The 15,474-nt window shown below is 42.1% G+C and overlaps 1 protein-coding gene across 1 annotated transcript in view; it reads left to right on the top strand.

Moving 5' to 3' along the window:
• Nucleotides 1-5,846: 5,846 nt before the first annotated feature.
• LOC102448196 (mucin-2-like) overlaps nt 5,847-15,474 on the top strand; it is a 157,722-nt gene continuing 148,094 nt past the window's right edge. Inside the window, 3 exon segments of the mRNA XM_075928791.1 lie at nt 5,847-5,919; nt 8,306-8,374; nt 10,567-10,641. Of these exon segments, the coding sequence (XP_075784906.1) occupies nt 5,847-5,919; nt 8,306-8,374; nt 10,567-10,641 (217 nt within the window).

The following is a 15,474-nucleotide window of genomic DNA, read 5'->3' as shown; positions in this document are numbered from 1 at the left end:
GTGAGGAGGCACCTAAATCTGGCTTTCAGTCGGCCGAAGGCCCCCTCCACCACGATGAGGGCCCTGGTCAGCCTGGCATTAGTGGCCCAGTGGGAGGGGTTGAGGTGCCCCGTGTACGGCTTCATCAACCATGGCTGTAGGGGGTAGGCCGCATACTCCACCAGGCACACAGGTACGTCCACGTTCCCGACCCTGATGTGGTGGTCACGGAAGAAGGACCCGGCCTGCAGCCTCTGGCACATGGAGGAGTTCCGGAACACCCGTGCGTCATGTGCCTTGCCGGACTAGCCCACATTAATGTCTATGAACTGGCCCCGGTGGTCACACACAGCCTGCAGGAGGACAGAGAAGTACCCCTTTTGGTTGACGTACTGGGAGGCCTGGTGTTCCGGGGCATGGATGGGGAGGTGCGTCCCGTCGATAGCCCCCCCGCAGTTGGGGAAGCCGAGGGCGCCGAACCCCCAGATGACGGCATCTGGTTTGGCGAGGCGGACCACCCTGCAGAGCAGCACCCGGTTGATGGCCTTGACCACCTGCAGAGAGACAGAGCAAACTGTGAATCACTGGGGCGCCCAGGTGGCTGGGAGTGTTCATTCCCTGGCACTGCCCCGCACCCCACTCCCGGAAGCAACCCCCCCCAGGCAGCGTGTAGTACGGCCGGGACAGACCAAACCCTCCAGTGCGGGGCACTTTCGCCTCCTCCCCCCCATTTTCCCTGGGGTGGCCCATCCCGTACTTGCAGCCCCCCTGCCTCCCGGCCCAGTGGCCGGTGAGTGCCGTACCTGCATGAGCACTGCTCTGATGGTGGATCTCCCCACGCCGAACTGGTTCCCGATGGATCGGTAGCTGTCTGGCTTGGAGAGCTTCCAGAGGGCAATGGCCACACGCTTCTGGACGGGGATGGCGGGCCTCATGCGAATGTCCCATCACCACAGAGCAGGGACGAGCCACTCGCAGAGCTCCAGGAAGGTGTCCTTCTTCATCCTGAAGTTCTGGGTCCACTGTCTGTCTCCCCAGTGCTCCAGGACATTGCGGTCCCATCAGTCGTTGCTGGTGTCCAGACGCCAGATGCGGTGGGGCATGCTGTCATCCGGGCATTGCAGTGGCTCCTCCACAGCCCCTAGGGAGGCCAGGTGGAGAGGTAGGGGGCTGACATGCACCAGGTGGTGCCAGGCAGCCTACAGCCATTGCTGGCAGGCTTGCAGCAGCAAGTCCAAAAACTGCACCAGAAAGCCCAGGGCGAGCTCTGGCTCCATGTTGCCAACTGCGGCGGCATCCCCAAAGGGATCCACCGACACAGACAGGCGCAGAGAAAAAGGCTTTGCTGTCCCTCGGCGAGGTAGGCAAGCAAGCGGAAAAGCTGAGAACCGGCTGTCCAGGGGGCTCCCTTTGAGCACAAGCCTCAGATAGCCTCAGACAGCAGCCACACAAAGCAACTACTGACCTGATGCCCTGCTGGAACCAGTTTCAGCTGCCCTTAAGTGTGCCCCAGTGTCCAATCAGTGTGGAAGCGCTAGTTCGAATTAGCAAAACGCTAATTCAAACTAGTTTTTAAGTCTAGATGTGCTAATTCGAATTAGCTTAGTTCAAATTAACTAAGGGTATGTCTACACTACCCCGCTAGTTTGAACTAGCAGGGTAATGTAGGCATACCGCACTTGCAAATGAAGCCCGGGATTTGAATTTCCCGGGCTTCATTTGCATAAGTGGGGCGCCGCCATTTTTAAAACTCCGCTGGTTCAAACCCCGTGCAGCGCGGCTACACGGGGCACGAACTAGGTAGTTCGAACTAGGCTTCCTAGTTCGAACTACCATTACTCCTCATTCCACGAGGAGTAACGGTAGTTCGAACTAGGAAGCCTAGTTCGAACTACCTAGTTCGTGCCCCGTGTAGCCGCGCTGCACGGGGTTCGAACCAGCGGGGTTTTAAAAATGGCGGTGCCCCGCTTATGCAAATGAAGCCCGGGAAATTCAAATCCCGGGCTTCATTTGCAAGTGCGGTATGCCTACATTACCCTCCTAGTTCGAACTAGGAGGGTAGTGTAGACATACCCTAAGTTAGTTCGAATTAGTGCTGAAGTGTAGCTGCTGGACCCATCTTTATATCCATAGGAGCCCGTATTCTCTTTCTTATCTAAGATGCCAAATTGTATTGGTCCGTCTTTGTGACACCAGTTTTTACTAGGGAGTTTCAACTTTATTTACACTTGTAAGAGAGATAACTAAATTGGGAGTACTGGGCAGGAGATTCTCCTCCCCCCCCCCCCCCCCCCCGGACGAGTGTGTGTTCATGTCAATATAGGTGCCAGTCAAGGCAATTCTCGCAGCCTCGAGGTCAACAATTGGCGTATCTCTGTTTACAGCCATCTAGGGTCACAGCAGCCAGCATATCTGGATCTTCTGTCAAGGCTTCAAAGACTATGCTGATTTTACTGCTCTGTGTGCCCTGTATGCTCCAGGCACCTAAGAGGGGCAAGCAAGATGGATGTTATGGGGGTGGTTCCTGTCTGGCTACAACCAGCACAAAGGGAAAGGTGCACTTAATGGACAGGCTAAACCTATATGTGTGGGATGGGATTTCCAATTTTAGGTAGTATCGTGTTTGGGGTTTTTAATTCCATCAGTTTTCTACAGCTGTTGACAGATAATAGAATGGATCGATGGCACCATATTTGACAAATACATGGCATAATACAAACAAGATCCATATTCCCATTTTTTTAGCTTTACACAGAAAGATCAGATGACAATGGTTATAAAATATCACAGCATCAGAGAAAACTAGAACTGGAAGGGACCTTGGGAGGTTATCCAGTCCAGTCTCCTGCCCTCATGGCAGAACCAAGCACCATATACATAATTCCTGATAGATATCTATCTAGCCTGCTGTTAAAAATTTCTCCAGAGATGGGGATTCCACAACCTCCCTAGGCAATTTATTCCAGTGTTTAGCCACTCAGACAGTTGGAACGCTTTTCCTAATGTCCAACCTAAACCTCCCTTGCTACAGTTTAAGCCCATTGCTTCTTGTGCTATCCTCAGATCCCAAGGAGAACAATTTCTCTCCTTCCTCCTTGTGACACCCTTTTAGATACTTGAAAAACCGCTATCATGTCCCCTCTCAATCTTCTTTCCATACGAAACAAGCCCAATTAATTCAGTCTTTCCTCACAGCTCATGTTCTCAAGGCCATGGTCTCAGGCTTCATTTGGACCTGTAGAGCAATTTACATTATCATCAGGATAGAAAACGAACTAAGTAATATCTGTAATGCTAATGAATGAAAAGCTGATCATACTTGCTGATTTAATTCATCATTAAGATATTGAAAAATGTTATATATATTATATATATGAAATAATAAAGTACAGTTTGAAAGGCAGACTCTCTCTCTCTCTCTCTCTCTATATATATATATATATTCTTCCTTTCAAACTGCATTTTCATATACGTAATTTGGTGGTGGTCCTAGCTCTTACCATTTAGGAGGATATAATATAGAGAGATATACATATATAGATATATACATATATTCAATGTCCAGATATACATATTTGAGAGTTTGTCTCTATAGTCAAGAACTCCTTCTAAATGGTAAGAGCTAGAACCACCAAATTCAGTATACAGATTCCTCCTATTGTAATTTAAATCAAGGTCAAGTTTTGGTTGTTCCAGGACAATGGGATATGCCTGGAAAGGGATTGCTTCTCAGAAAACCATACCGAACAGAGACAGAAACACCAAAGCAAGTACAATCCTGAAAATTTACATAACTGAGCAAATGCTGAAAAAGACTGAACCAAGATGTGCCAGAAAAATAGGATGAACCTGCAATAGGACTGTTTCTCAACAAACCTTACAGAAAAGAGACAAAAAGAAGCCATTTGGAGCAGAGTATCTTTTGGCACAATTAAATCAATATTTAAGATCTGAAACCTAGAAGAAAATATTATGTGAAACAAAATAGACTATAGCCTTTTTTTGTTGTTGTCAAAATACGGTGAATTAAAGAATGAAGAAACAAAATAGATTTGATGGACTTCCCAAATTACGGATCAGAATAAATCAATATACCATTTAGACCAAAATAAAAGGATGACAAATATGGCTTTCAAGCAAGAATTGTAGAGTAAAAAATCTCAACAAGTATCTCAATAAGTATATATATATATATATATATAAAAGCAGATTTACCCAGCGTTGTGCTTGGGTTCATAATTCGGGTATTCCATGAAGTATATTTTGTTTCTTCATCCCTATAGCTCTTGTCATTACAAATACATATATTTCAGTTAATGACAAAAAATTTATTGAACTGTTGTACTGTACAATTCTTGCTTGAAAGTATCTTTAGTCATATATGTCACCTTTTGATTTTGGGCCAAATGCTATTCTGATTTATATCTTCCACTGAATAGAATTTCACAGAGTATAATTCAAGGCAGAAATTGATAGATTATTTTCTTCATTTACTCTGTATTTACTTACCTGTGCTACATTTATTCTAACACCACTAAACCATTTGGACTTTAAAAGTATGCAGGGAAGAAGTGTCTCACCTCCATTTTATTATATGGAGCAAAAGATATACATATATTCAGTATTCAGACATATACCAAAGCCAATTTATCCTGCCTTCAACATCTGCATTTTCGCATCAAAAGCTATGAACGGGACACATTAGCCTCATTTACACAGGTCCTACAATTGACAGGTACTTCTTTTGCTGTTATATATGTATAAATATATAAATACATATCTCTTGGTTTCTGTTATTTCCACTCCAACTAACCTGAGGAAGTGGGTTTTACCCATGAAAGCTTATGATATTATATATTTTTGTTAGTCACAGTGCCAAAGGATTACTCATTTTTTAAAGCTACAGATTAAAACGACTGCCCCTCTGAGACGAAATATTTCTGTTCAATTAGCTATGTTTACTTGGAATTTATCTATGCATGAACATCAATCCAGAATAAGATAAATTGCTAATTTAAAAGTTAATCCACTTCCAAAATGAATTAAACTATTAAACTAAACTGTTATTCCTCCATTAAAGCTTTAATCTGTGGAGTTTTTTGACAATAGCTATTCCAGAATGAATTCCTGGGTAGATGAGCTCTTAGAAAGGATACAGATATGATCCAACACAGTGACCGGAGCACCCTCTGAGGATAAGAATTCCTTCTAGGGAGGGTATTAGTTTCTGACTGAAGAGCTTCCCTGCATATCCCTACTCCGCACCTGGCATATGGATAAACTGTCAGCCTTCAGGGTTTTTGGTGTCTTCATCTTCAGCAGCAGAAATGCCACACACCAAGGCACATAATCTTCTCTCAAAAGATGAAAGATCCAAACATGACAAGTTTTATCCCACAACTTGGATCAGGAGGAGTTAGAATTTTGCTTGCTGCAGAAATTAGCTTGAAATTGCCTTCTGTAGTCGGGATCATAAAGAACTGACTCTCTCTTATCCTGAATCCCATCCCTGACCTCCCAAAAGTCATTCTTGAATTATATTGATCGCAAGAGCTGTAATAACTGGAGACAGTAACACTGAGAACAATTGTTCCTCATTGCTGGTCATTTGGAATTCCTTTAGTTGAAAAATCTTTTAGAAAATAACACTTCTCCCAGAATACAAATATGGTTGGCCAGCCCCTAAGGAAGCTGGAGCATCCTTTGTTTACCTATGCACCTGCAGAGGAAAGTTAAAATCTCTGAAGCTCCACCTTTTTAGAACCTTGTGAAACAGTCTGGAAACTGTGCCAATATAAGACTTGTAAAAGGACAAGTGCCTCTTCAGAAGCCTATAGTTCGGTACCTTCTACCAAACCCCTATCAAGATGGGCATAGGCTGGGGGGGACGAATACCACTATGGATACCAATATTAGTGGTCACCTTTATGCAGAACAAAGGTAGGAGGCTGTAGCTGCTTTTTATTTTTATTCCTTTAGACTACTTCTCATTTGCTCTGCAGTTAGAAAGACTTTTCAGTGGTTTCTGGTTTGCTTTGTGAAACTAATAAGCTTTTGATTTTAAATGAGATGGCTCTGTCTTTTTTTCCTATTACTTTCTTTCCTAATGTCTCTTCACTGATTTCATATTGCCTTCAAGCCCAACAAAAGCAGCTGGATGAATTGAAAAGCCATAGTCAATAGAGCTGCATGGCATTACTGAGAGTACAGTTTAGTCATATAATTATTCTTGTGCTTTTACCAATGTCAATTGTTGTGGGCTTTTTTTCAGATATAAACATAGAAAGCTTCTCAACATGCAGTATGTTCAGAACACAGCTGGCAAGCTATACATAGGATTTGGTATTGGCTCCTAGTGATAGTCTTCTTTCTGTTATTAATCTTTACATTCAGCTTTTCCTTTTCTGCTACTGTGGGTGGGCAGGGGAGGGGAGTGGAGTGGGGGATGGAACATTTTTCATAGTGAGGGTGCTGTGAGCCATTGAACCAAATTGTAAATCCTGTAAAGAATGGAAAACACTGCAAGACAAGGGGTGCTGCAGAATTCCCTGTACCCCTACCTCCAGGGGATATAAAAACTTGAAATAAATAGGAGAAGGGAAAGAGGGGTAGGGAAAAGAATGATGCTCTGTCTCCCACCCCCCTTTCTGTTTTCTTTAAGTATCTGGAGAATGGGTGCTAAACCTAAGGAGATAAAAATCAAAGTCAGTAGATAGGTTGCTAAGACAGGAAGCAAAATGCAGGACAATGTAGCACTTTAAAGACTAACAAGATGGTTTATTAGATGATGAGCTTTCGTGGGCCAGACCCACTTCCTCAGATCAAATAGTGGAAGAAAGTAGTCACAACCATATATACCAAAGGATACAATTAAAAAAATGAACAAATATGAAAAGGACAAATCACATTGCAGAACAGGAGGGGGGTGCAGGGGGAGGGGGGAGGAAGGAATCCTTGGTATATATGGTTGTGACTACTTTCTTCCACTATTTGATCTGAGGCAGTGGGTCTGGCCCACGAAAGCTCATCATCTAATAAACCATCTTGTTAGTCTTTAAAGTGCTACATTGTCCTGCATTTTGCTTCAGCTACCCCAGACTAACACGGCTACATTTCTATCACTAAGACAGGAAGGATATCATTCAGAAAGCTGTTAGCACCTTCAGCGGTAGAGTCTCCACCACCCTATATCAAGATTGAGTCTATTAGCATGTGAACTGAATTTGTGTATGTAATGTAATTCAAAGCTTTCCCTGTGGATTTGTCTTGAGATTCTCCAGATACTTAAAGAAAACAGGAAGGGCGGTAAGAGACAGAGCATCATTCTCCTTCCCCCACCCTCCCGCCTTCCCTTCTCCTATTTATTTTGAGTTTTCATATCCCCTACACATAACTCCAGTCATCTGAAGAAGTGGGCTGCACCCACGAAATCTCATGATAACATCTACATGTTTTGTTAGTCTAAAGTGCTTCCAGACCATTTGTTGTTTTTTATATATACTAAAGGAATACAATAAACAGATTTAGAACAGAAGGTGGGGTGAGGGAGTGAGAGGGAGGGACTAGTATTTATGAGTCAATTAATGGCTAATCAAGAGTGATAAGTGGGGAAGCTATCTTTGTAATGAGTAAGGGAATTAGCATTGTTGTTAAGGCCCATTCGTAAAGTGTCAAATTTAAGCATGAATGACAGTTCTGAAGTTTCTCTTTGTAGTCTGGTGTTAAAGTCTCTTTGAAGTAAGATACAAGTAGTAAGTTCGTTAAGATTATGTCCAGGTAGGCTGAAATGAAAATGAATTGGTTTTCCTTGTGAAGATGTCTGATGCCTGATTTCTGGGCATTAATTCTTTGGTGAAGTGTCTGAGAAGTCTGTCCTATATACATAGCAGAAGGACGCTGTTGGCACATGACGACATAAATTATATTTCTGGATGAACAGGAATATGTGTCCTTGATATTCCTGTTCATCCAGAAGGTGGGGTAAGGGAAAGTGAGGGAGGTAATAGTTATCTATGAGTCAATGAATAGATAATCAGGGGTGATAAGTGGGGAAGCTATCTTTGTAATGAGTAAGGGAATTAGCAAGATGCTAAATAGTAAGAATAGAGAGAAAATGGACAACATGGTGATTTCCATTTCTTCTAGTTAAACATTTCCTCAAGAAGTCTGTCCCTGAGTTTTTATGGCTAGATAAATACCTATCCTTGCCAGTAAGTTTTTATGCCTAAAAGAATGCGACTTTCATGGATTCTATTGTTCAATCAGATGTTACTGAAGAAGTTATGAGCGCAGTGTTCCAAAGTAACCTTTTTCTTTTCTTCTCCAGTTCAAGTCCAATATGAGGACTGACAAACAAATTATGAAGACTATTCATATGTCCACCAGGGACAAGACTGAAAGGGTGTGTCTAGACTACAGGGTTTTGTTGACAAAAATGGACTTTTTTCGACAAAACTATACCTGAGTCTACACTGTTATGTCGACAGAACTCAGCAGTTTTGTCGATGGCGGTAAACCTCATTCTACGAGGAATTAGCCACCTTGACAAATCCAACCGCAGGAAGTTGAAAGCTGATAAAGTCAAACTGGAAAAATGGCAAACACTAAACTTTGTGTGTAACTAACCACTGTAACAACTTATCAAGGGAGACGGAGGGCTCTCTGGCCCTTGAAGTCTTTAAATCAAGACTCACTGGCTTTCAACAACAGTTGTTCTATTTCAACCACAAATCAATGGTGTAGAGATTGAATAACCACTGGTTGATATTGTGTGGCCTGTGCTATGCAGAAGATCAGGTTACAGCCACATAAAGGTCCCCTTTGACTTTCAAATGTATGAAGTTATGAATGTAGGTATCATCCTTCATTTGCTGCAAGGGCTTTAAAAACATCTCAGAAAAGGTTATAAGGGAGATTAAAACCTCTCTCAGGCTGGCTGTGTCTACACTGGCATTAATTTCCGGAAATGCTTAAAACGGAATACTATTCCGTTTTCAGTTTTTCCGGAAAAGGAGCGTCTACATTGGCAGGCTGCTTTTCCGGAAAAGCCCTTTTTCTGGAAAAGCGTCTGTGGCCAATGTAGATGCGCTTTTACGGAAAAGAGCCTTGATCGCCATTTTCGCAATCGGGGCTTTTTTCCGGAAAAGACTACTGGGCTGTCTACACTGGCCCTTTTCCGGAACAGTGTTCCGGAATAAGGACTTATGCCCGAGCGGGTGCAGAATAGTTTTTCTGGAATAGCGGCTGATTTTGTACAGTAGAGCATCGTTGCTTTTCCAGAAATTCAAGGGCCAGTGTAGACAGCTCGCAGTTTATTCCGAAAAAGCGGCTGATTTTCCGGAATAAGTGGCCCAGTGTAGACACAGCCACTATGTCTACACTGGCAGCTATTTGCGCAAGAACTTTTTTGCGGAAGAGTTTTTGTGCAAAAACTCTTCCAGAAGAGAGCATCTACACTGGCATGTGCTTTTGAGTAAGAGATGTGGTTTTGTGCAAGAGCATCCATGCCAGTGTAGACGCTCTCTTGTGAAAGAAAGCTCTGATGGCCATTTTAACCATAGGGCTTTCTTGCACAAGAAATTCATGTTGCCTGTCTACACTGGCCTTTTGCGCAAGAACAATTGCGCAAGAGGGCTTGTTCCTGAGTGGGAGCATCATATTTCTTGTGCAAGAAGCCCTGATTTTATACAGTAGAATGTCAGTTTACTTGTGCAAGAACACACGGCCAGTGTAGACAGGCAGCAAGTTTTTGCGCAAGAGCGGCCGCTTTGGCGCAAGATCGCACCAGTGTAGACCACCTCAATGTTTGCCTCCCAGTGTATGTGTGAGTAGAAAGCAGTAGTGAGGATTCAGCAGGAGGTGTTGAGAAACCACACTGAAGGTTGCACCTTCTCTGAATTTCCAATACGGGAACCGAAGAATAAATATTGGCAAGAAAAATACAGTAAATATAGGGCCAGATCCGGCAAATGGGAGTTCTTACATGGAAAAACATGAGGTACATGATTAAGGGTTTGCAAAATTTTGCAAGAATTTGTTGTGTGACTGATGTTGGCTATATATGAGTGTGTGTATATACATGCACTTTCAGCTAAAAAAAGAATGTGTGATCTAAACAAGCCCTGCTGTGGTTTCTCAACACCAACCACTGAAACCTTCCTACAGTTTTTCCAATTCTACCTATGCTGGGAGCCAAAGATCCTGAATAACTTTAATCTCCATTGTGTTCCAAAGTTTTTTGTATAGCTCCTATTGTAGATGCAGGATTAAATCGGTATCAGCATGCTACCTTTACTTCGGGCAGATGGGGTCAGATTCAGTTAGGCTCCTTGTGTTACAGAGAACTACTAACATCAGGAAGGGTTAGCAGATCAGCATATTAGTGACAGTTTCACACTGGAAGCCAGAATTTGAGGCAGTGACATTAAAGCCAACAGTAGACTCCCTTGGAAACTTTGCAGTCAAGTGTTTTTTGTTTACTTGCAATAAAAACCTTAGCCACTAATGAGGGTAGGAGATCCATATCTGTGTCTGTCCACATATTTACTGAACCTTTGGATTAGTGATAACTGTATTTCTTTTGTTTAGATTTTTCTGTACCCGTAACTAAACCACAAGAAGTGACAATCATCTCACCACTGAGGAGAACACTGCTAGTAAAGCATAAGTAACATGGATGTCACAGCTCAGATTCCCGTGACTTTATGGGAGATTGATCAGAACTGTATTGTGAGGAATAAATGAAGAGAGGGATAGATTAAGAAAACATGTAATTGAATGAACAATCTATACACAAATAAATAGATATGAAGACAAAATAGAGAGTGGGTTTATTATTTAGATGGATGGGTAAATACATAAAAAAATACATACTGAGTGAGTATAGGAACTAATAGTGGAATTTTCAGTGTAAATGGAAACATCTGTTTTGAATCCACAGCAGGAAACCGTGCTCACAAACTGGCCAGTTTCTTATGTTCTTAAACTGTTCTCTTCAAAGAGAAACCTGTGATATGGCCGAATTCTCCCTTTTCTCTAAATGGAATATCCTCCCCAAACAAAAATCCCTATAATTAACATTTGTATGTGTTTTGTAATACTGGTCAAGTTCCAATTTGAATGCACTTCCAATGGTTTTTCTCCTAAAGGAAAATGTTTTATAGAGAGATTTCATAGACTTTTGGCTTCTCGTAACTGTTTATAATTATTTTTGTGAATGGCTTGATGATGCTGAACCAAGAAAGTGTTCCTGGAGATCTTAGGATTGTAAAGTGATGCTTATTATTTTTCCATTGCAGTTTCCACCACAACCTCTTCACCTGCAACAAGTAAGTTTCTTAAAAAGTAAAATCATCTTTGTGATTATGGAAGGAAGAAAACAAGGGAAAAGGAAGAAAAAGAGAAAGCCAGGCAGTAAAAAAATTACATTTTCATTTAGACAAATTATTACCTCAGAAAATTATGTATGGGTATATTTACACTGCATTTTTCTCTCGAGAGAAGAATGCCAAGTAGGCATATCGGAGTTGCAAATGAAGCCGGGATTTAAATATCCCATGCTTCATTTGCATACTCTCGCCTGCATGCTGTTTCAAAACACAGCTGTTTCAAAAGTGAAAGTGAGCTCCAGGCTGCATTAGCTCGAAACAAACCCCTTGGTTTGAACTAACATTACTTCTGTAACATTACAATAAATGAGGAGTAACGTTAGTTCGAACCAAGGGGTTTGTTTCAAACTAACACGGCCCAGAGCGCACTTTCACTTTTGAAACAGCTGTGTTTCAAAACAGCGCGCAGGTGAGAGTATGCAAATGAAACATGGGATATATAAATCACTGCTTCATTTGCAACTCTGGTATGCCTACTTTGCAGTCTTCTCTTGAGAGAAGACTGTTCTGTAGACATACTCTGTGTGTGTGTAGGAAGCGGTGAATTTAGTTACTACCATTGCATTTGTTTTATAATAATTTGGATATTTACATCTGCTCTCCTTTCCCCTTTGTATCATTTCCATCAATAGCAACTACACATTCTATTACAAGAAGTATTGATTCCATACAAGCATGAATATATATTTGTTTGAATCTCCGAAACAGAGAGAAATAAACTGCCTTTATTTCCAGTAGTTTTCTGGCACCTTAGAGGCGCACATATATATATATATATATGTATGTACACACATTCATGTGTGCACACACAAACACACACGCACAGACACAGAGTATCATGAGCTTATATATATATATGTTTCTAAGGTGTCACAGGGGATAACTCAGTGCATTAAAATTACAGACTAACATGGCTACCCCTCTGAGACCTAATTGACAGTATTTACATGGAACAGCAGTTGGAGTCTGAAGCTCAAGAATGCAATATTTCATGTGCTCCATAGGTTCTTCTATGTCCTAGTGACCGATTACCTCAGGATACTGTCCTTTGCCCAGTGAGCCACTACAGGCATCTTTTTGGGAATTAAATACTATTTATGGATACTTTGAGGTCTTTATACTGTACTAGTTAATTAATTGCAGCAATAAAAGCACTTAGGTACAAGTGTCCGGAAAAGCATAAGAGGCTATCAGATAATGCAGGGAGTGCCTGCTCATCTTGTTCCCTCTTCTATGTTATTCTCACATGTAACTACTGTTCATGCTACATTCTTTTCTGTGCATAAGAAACACCAATTTAGTACATTCAGAGCCTGATTCGGATCATGCTGTTTTTCACCATTGACTTGAACTGAAGCACTTAACAATTTTAACTGGTGTAGATTAGCTCCTAACCCTGCTCTCATTCCAAATTGCTGTAGGTTTCACTAATTATTTGTTTTGGACCAATGTGCACCCAGTGTCACTCTTAGCACCACTAACATCACTATTATGTCATACATGTTTCTGCTCTTTCTAAAATCATCATTCCATTGTTCTCTTGCAGCACCATGCACTCCTAACCCTGTAACTGTGTGTTCCTGGTCTGACTGGATTGATGTGAGTTACCCAGATTTTACCACAAACCCTGGTGATTATGAAACCTATGAAAACTTAAGAAAATGGAACGCCTCAGCGATATGTGACCAGCCAATTGATATAGAATGCAGAGCTGAGAGATATCCTGACGTACCAATTGAAGATTTAGGACAAATAGTGAAATGCGATGTTTCCACTGGGCTTGTCTGTAACAATAAAGACCAAATGCCAGGAACCTTAATGCCAGTATCTAAGTGTCTCAATTATGAGATCCGCGTTAACTGCTGCAAAGACATATGTGAACCTACTACTACAACAACGACAATTTCCACCACCACCACAGAAACGACCACGTCAAAGACAACACCTACCACAACCTCCACCACGAAAGAAACAAGTACCCCATCAACAACAACACCTACCACGACCTCCACCACCACTACCGAAACAAGTACCCCATCAACAACAACACCTACCACCACCTCCTCCAACACCACAGAAACAAGTACCCCATCGACAACACCTACTACCACCACCACCACTACAGAAACAACCAGCCCATCAACAACAACACCTACCACCACCACCACAGTGACGACTACTCCAAGTAAGTGGTTTACAGAAAGATTGCATAGACCTTTGGTGCCTCATGACCATTTATAGCTATGCTTTTGCATGTTTTCTTCATGGTGAAGTAAGACATTTTTTAAATGCTAACAGTTGCCCTAATCTGCATTAAGGGAAACATCAGGCATTGGTCTGACTGCCCCTGATTTACATGGGAATAAGAAGACTGGTAAGTTCCTTATTCCTGGATAAGAAGTCCCACCAAACATGTGTCCCACCAAACCTCAGGATGCTGAAACTGGTATTAAGGAGTAGGCAGAGGGACTGCTCTGTAGGCAGGTGATACTGAGCTGCTCATGGATCTAAGGAGTTAATCTTAAACACACCATTTTTCTGCCCTAGACTGGTCTTCTGACTCTTGTGACAATGACTCTTCCACATGTAAGTCTTGAGTGGGAGGAGTGATTACTGCATCCTTGCACAGGCATAATATTTATCATATTTGCATGTACAGGCAGTCCCCAGGTTACATGGATCCGACTTACATCGGATCCCTACTTACAAACGGGGTGAGGCAACCCCGCACTAGCTGCTTCCCCCCAGCAGACCAGGGAGACGCGGAGCGGCTTTTCTCAGCAGACATCTCAGCTTGAGAATAAAGGACTGAGGGAAGTGAGGTGTGGGAGAATAAAACTGAGCTCTGGAAAAAGGTTTGGCTAGAGTTTCCCCTACAATATGTACCAGTTCCGACTTGCGTACAAATTCAACTTAAGAACAAACCTATAGTCCCTATCTTGTACGTAACCCGGGGACTGCCTGTATTCCTTGATATATGCAACCCTTGCTTCCACCAGTCCTAGACGGGATTTTTAGAGGACCGAGTGACTATATTTTCAGCATTTCTCTGGCATAGCAGTTGTAGACCAAGACTCAGGATTTCAATATCTCGTTGTGCCTCCCGGTTTCTTCTCTGTCCTTGTGATGAATTACCTCAGAATCCTTTTTCTTTGTCCAGTGAACAGCTGCTGGTCTGCATTTGGCCATGAAACACGGCTCTATAGCTGCTTTGTTCTGTGTCTTTATGCTATATAATACTCATTAATTTGTTGTAGCAATAATAAATTTAGGTGCAAATGGCTGGAAAAGCAATTAACAGGAGGCTGTGAGATAAAGTAGAGTGTCTGCTCAATCTTGTTCCCTCTTCCATGTTATTCTCACATGAAACTACTGTTCATGCTCCATTCTTTTCTGTGCATAAGAAACACCAATTTAGCACATGCAGAGCCTGATTCGGATCATGCTGTTTTTCACCATCGACTTGAACTGAAGCACTTAACAATTTCAACTGGTGCAGAGTAGCTCATAACCCTGCTCTCATTCCAAATTGTTGTAGGTTGCACTAATTATTTGTTTTGGACCAATGTGCATCCAGTGTGTCATTTTTAGCACCACTAACATCACTATTATGTCATGCATGTTTCTGTTCTTTCTAAAATTGTCATTCCATTGTTCTCTTGCAGCACCATGCACTCCTAACTCTGTAACTGTGTGTTCCTGGTCTGACTGGATTGATGTGAGTTACCCAGATTTTACCACAAACCCTGGTGATTATGAAACCTATGAAAACATAAGAAAATGGAACGCCTCAGCAATATGTGACCAGCCAATTGATATAGAATGCAGAGCTGAGAGATATCCTGACTTATCAATTGAAGAATTAGGACAAATAGTGAAATGCGATGTTTCCATTGGGCTTGTCTGTAACAATAAAGACCAAATGCCAGGAACCTTAATGCCAGTATCTAAGTGTCTCAATTATGAGATCCGCGTTAACTGCTGCTCAGTCATATGTGAACCTACTACTACAACAATGACAGCTTCTACCACTACCACAGAAACGACCACATCAAAGACAACAACACCTACCACCACGTCCACAACGACAGAAACAACTACCCCATCA

The sequence above is a fragment of the Pelodiscus sinensis genome, chromosome 4 (genome assembly GCF_049634645.1).
Source record: "Pelodiscus sinensis isolate JC-2024 chromosome 4, ASM4963464v1, whole genome shotgun sequence".
Taxonomy (NCBI): Eukaryota; Metazoa; Chordata; order Testudines; family Trionychidae; genus Pelodiscus; species Pelodiscus sinensis.
This window is presented reverse-complemented; position numbering and strand designations above follow the sequence as displayed.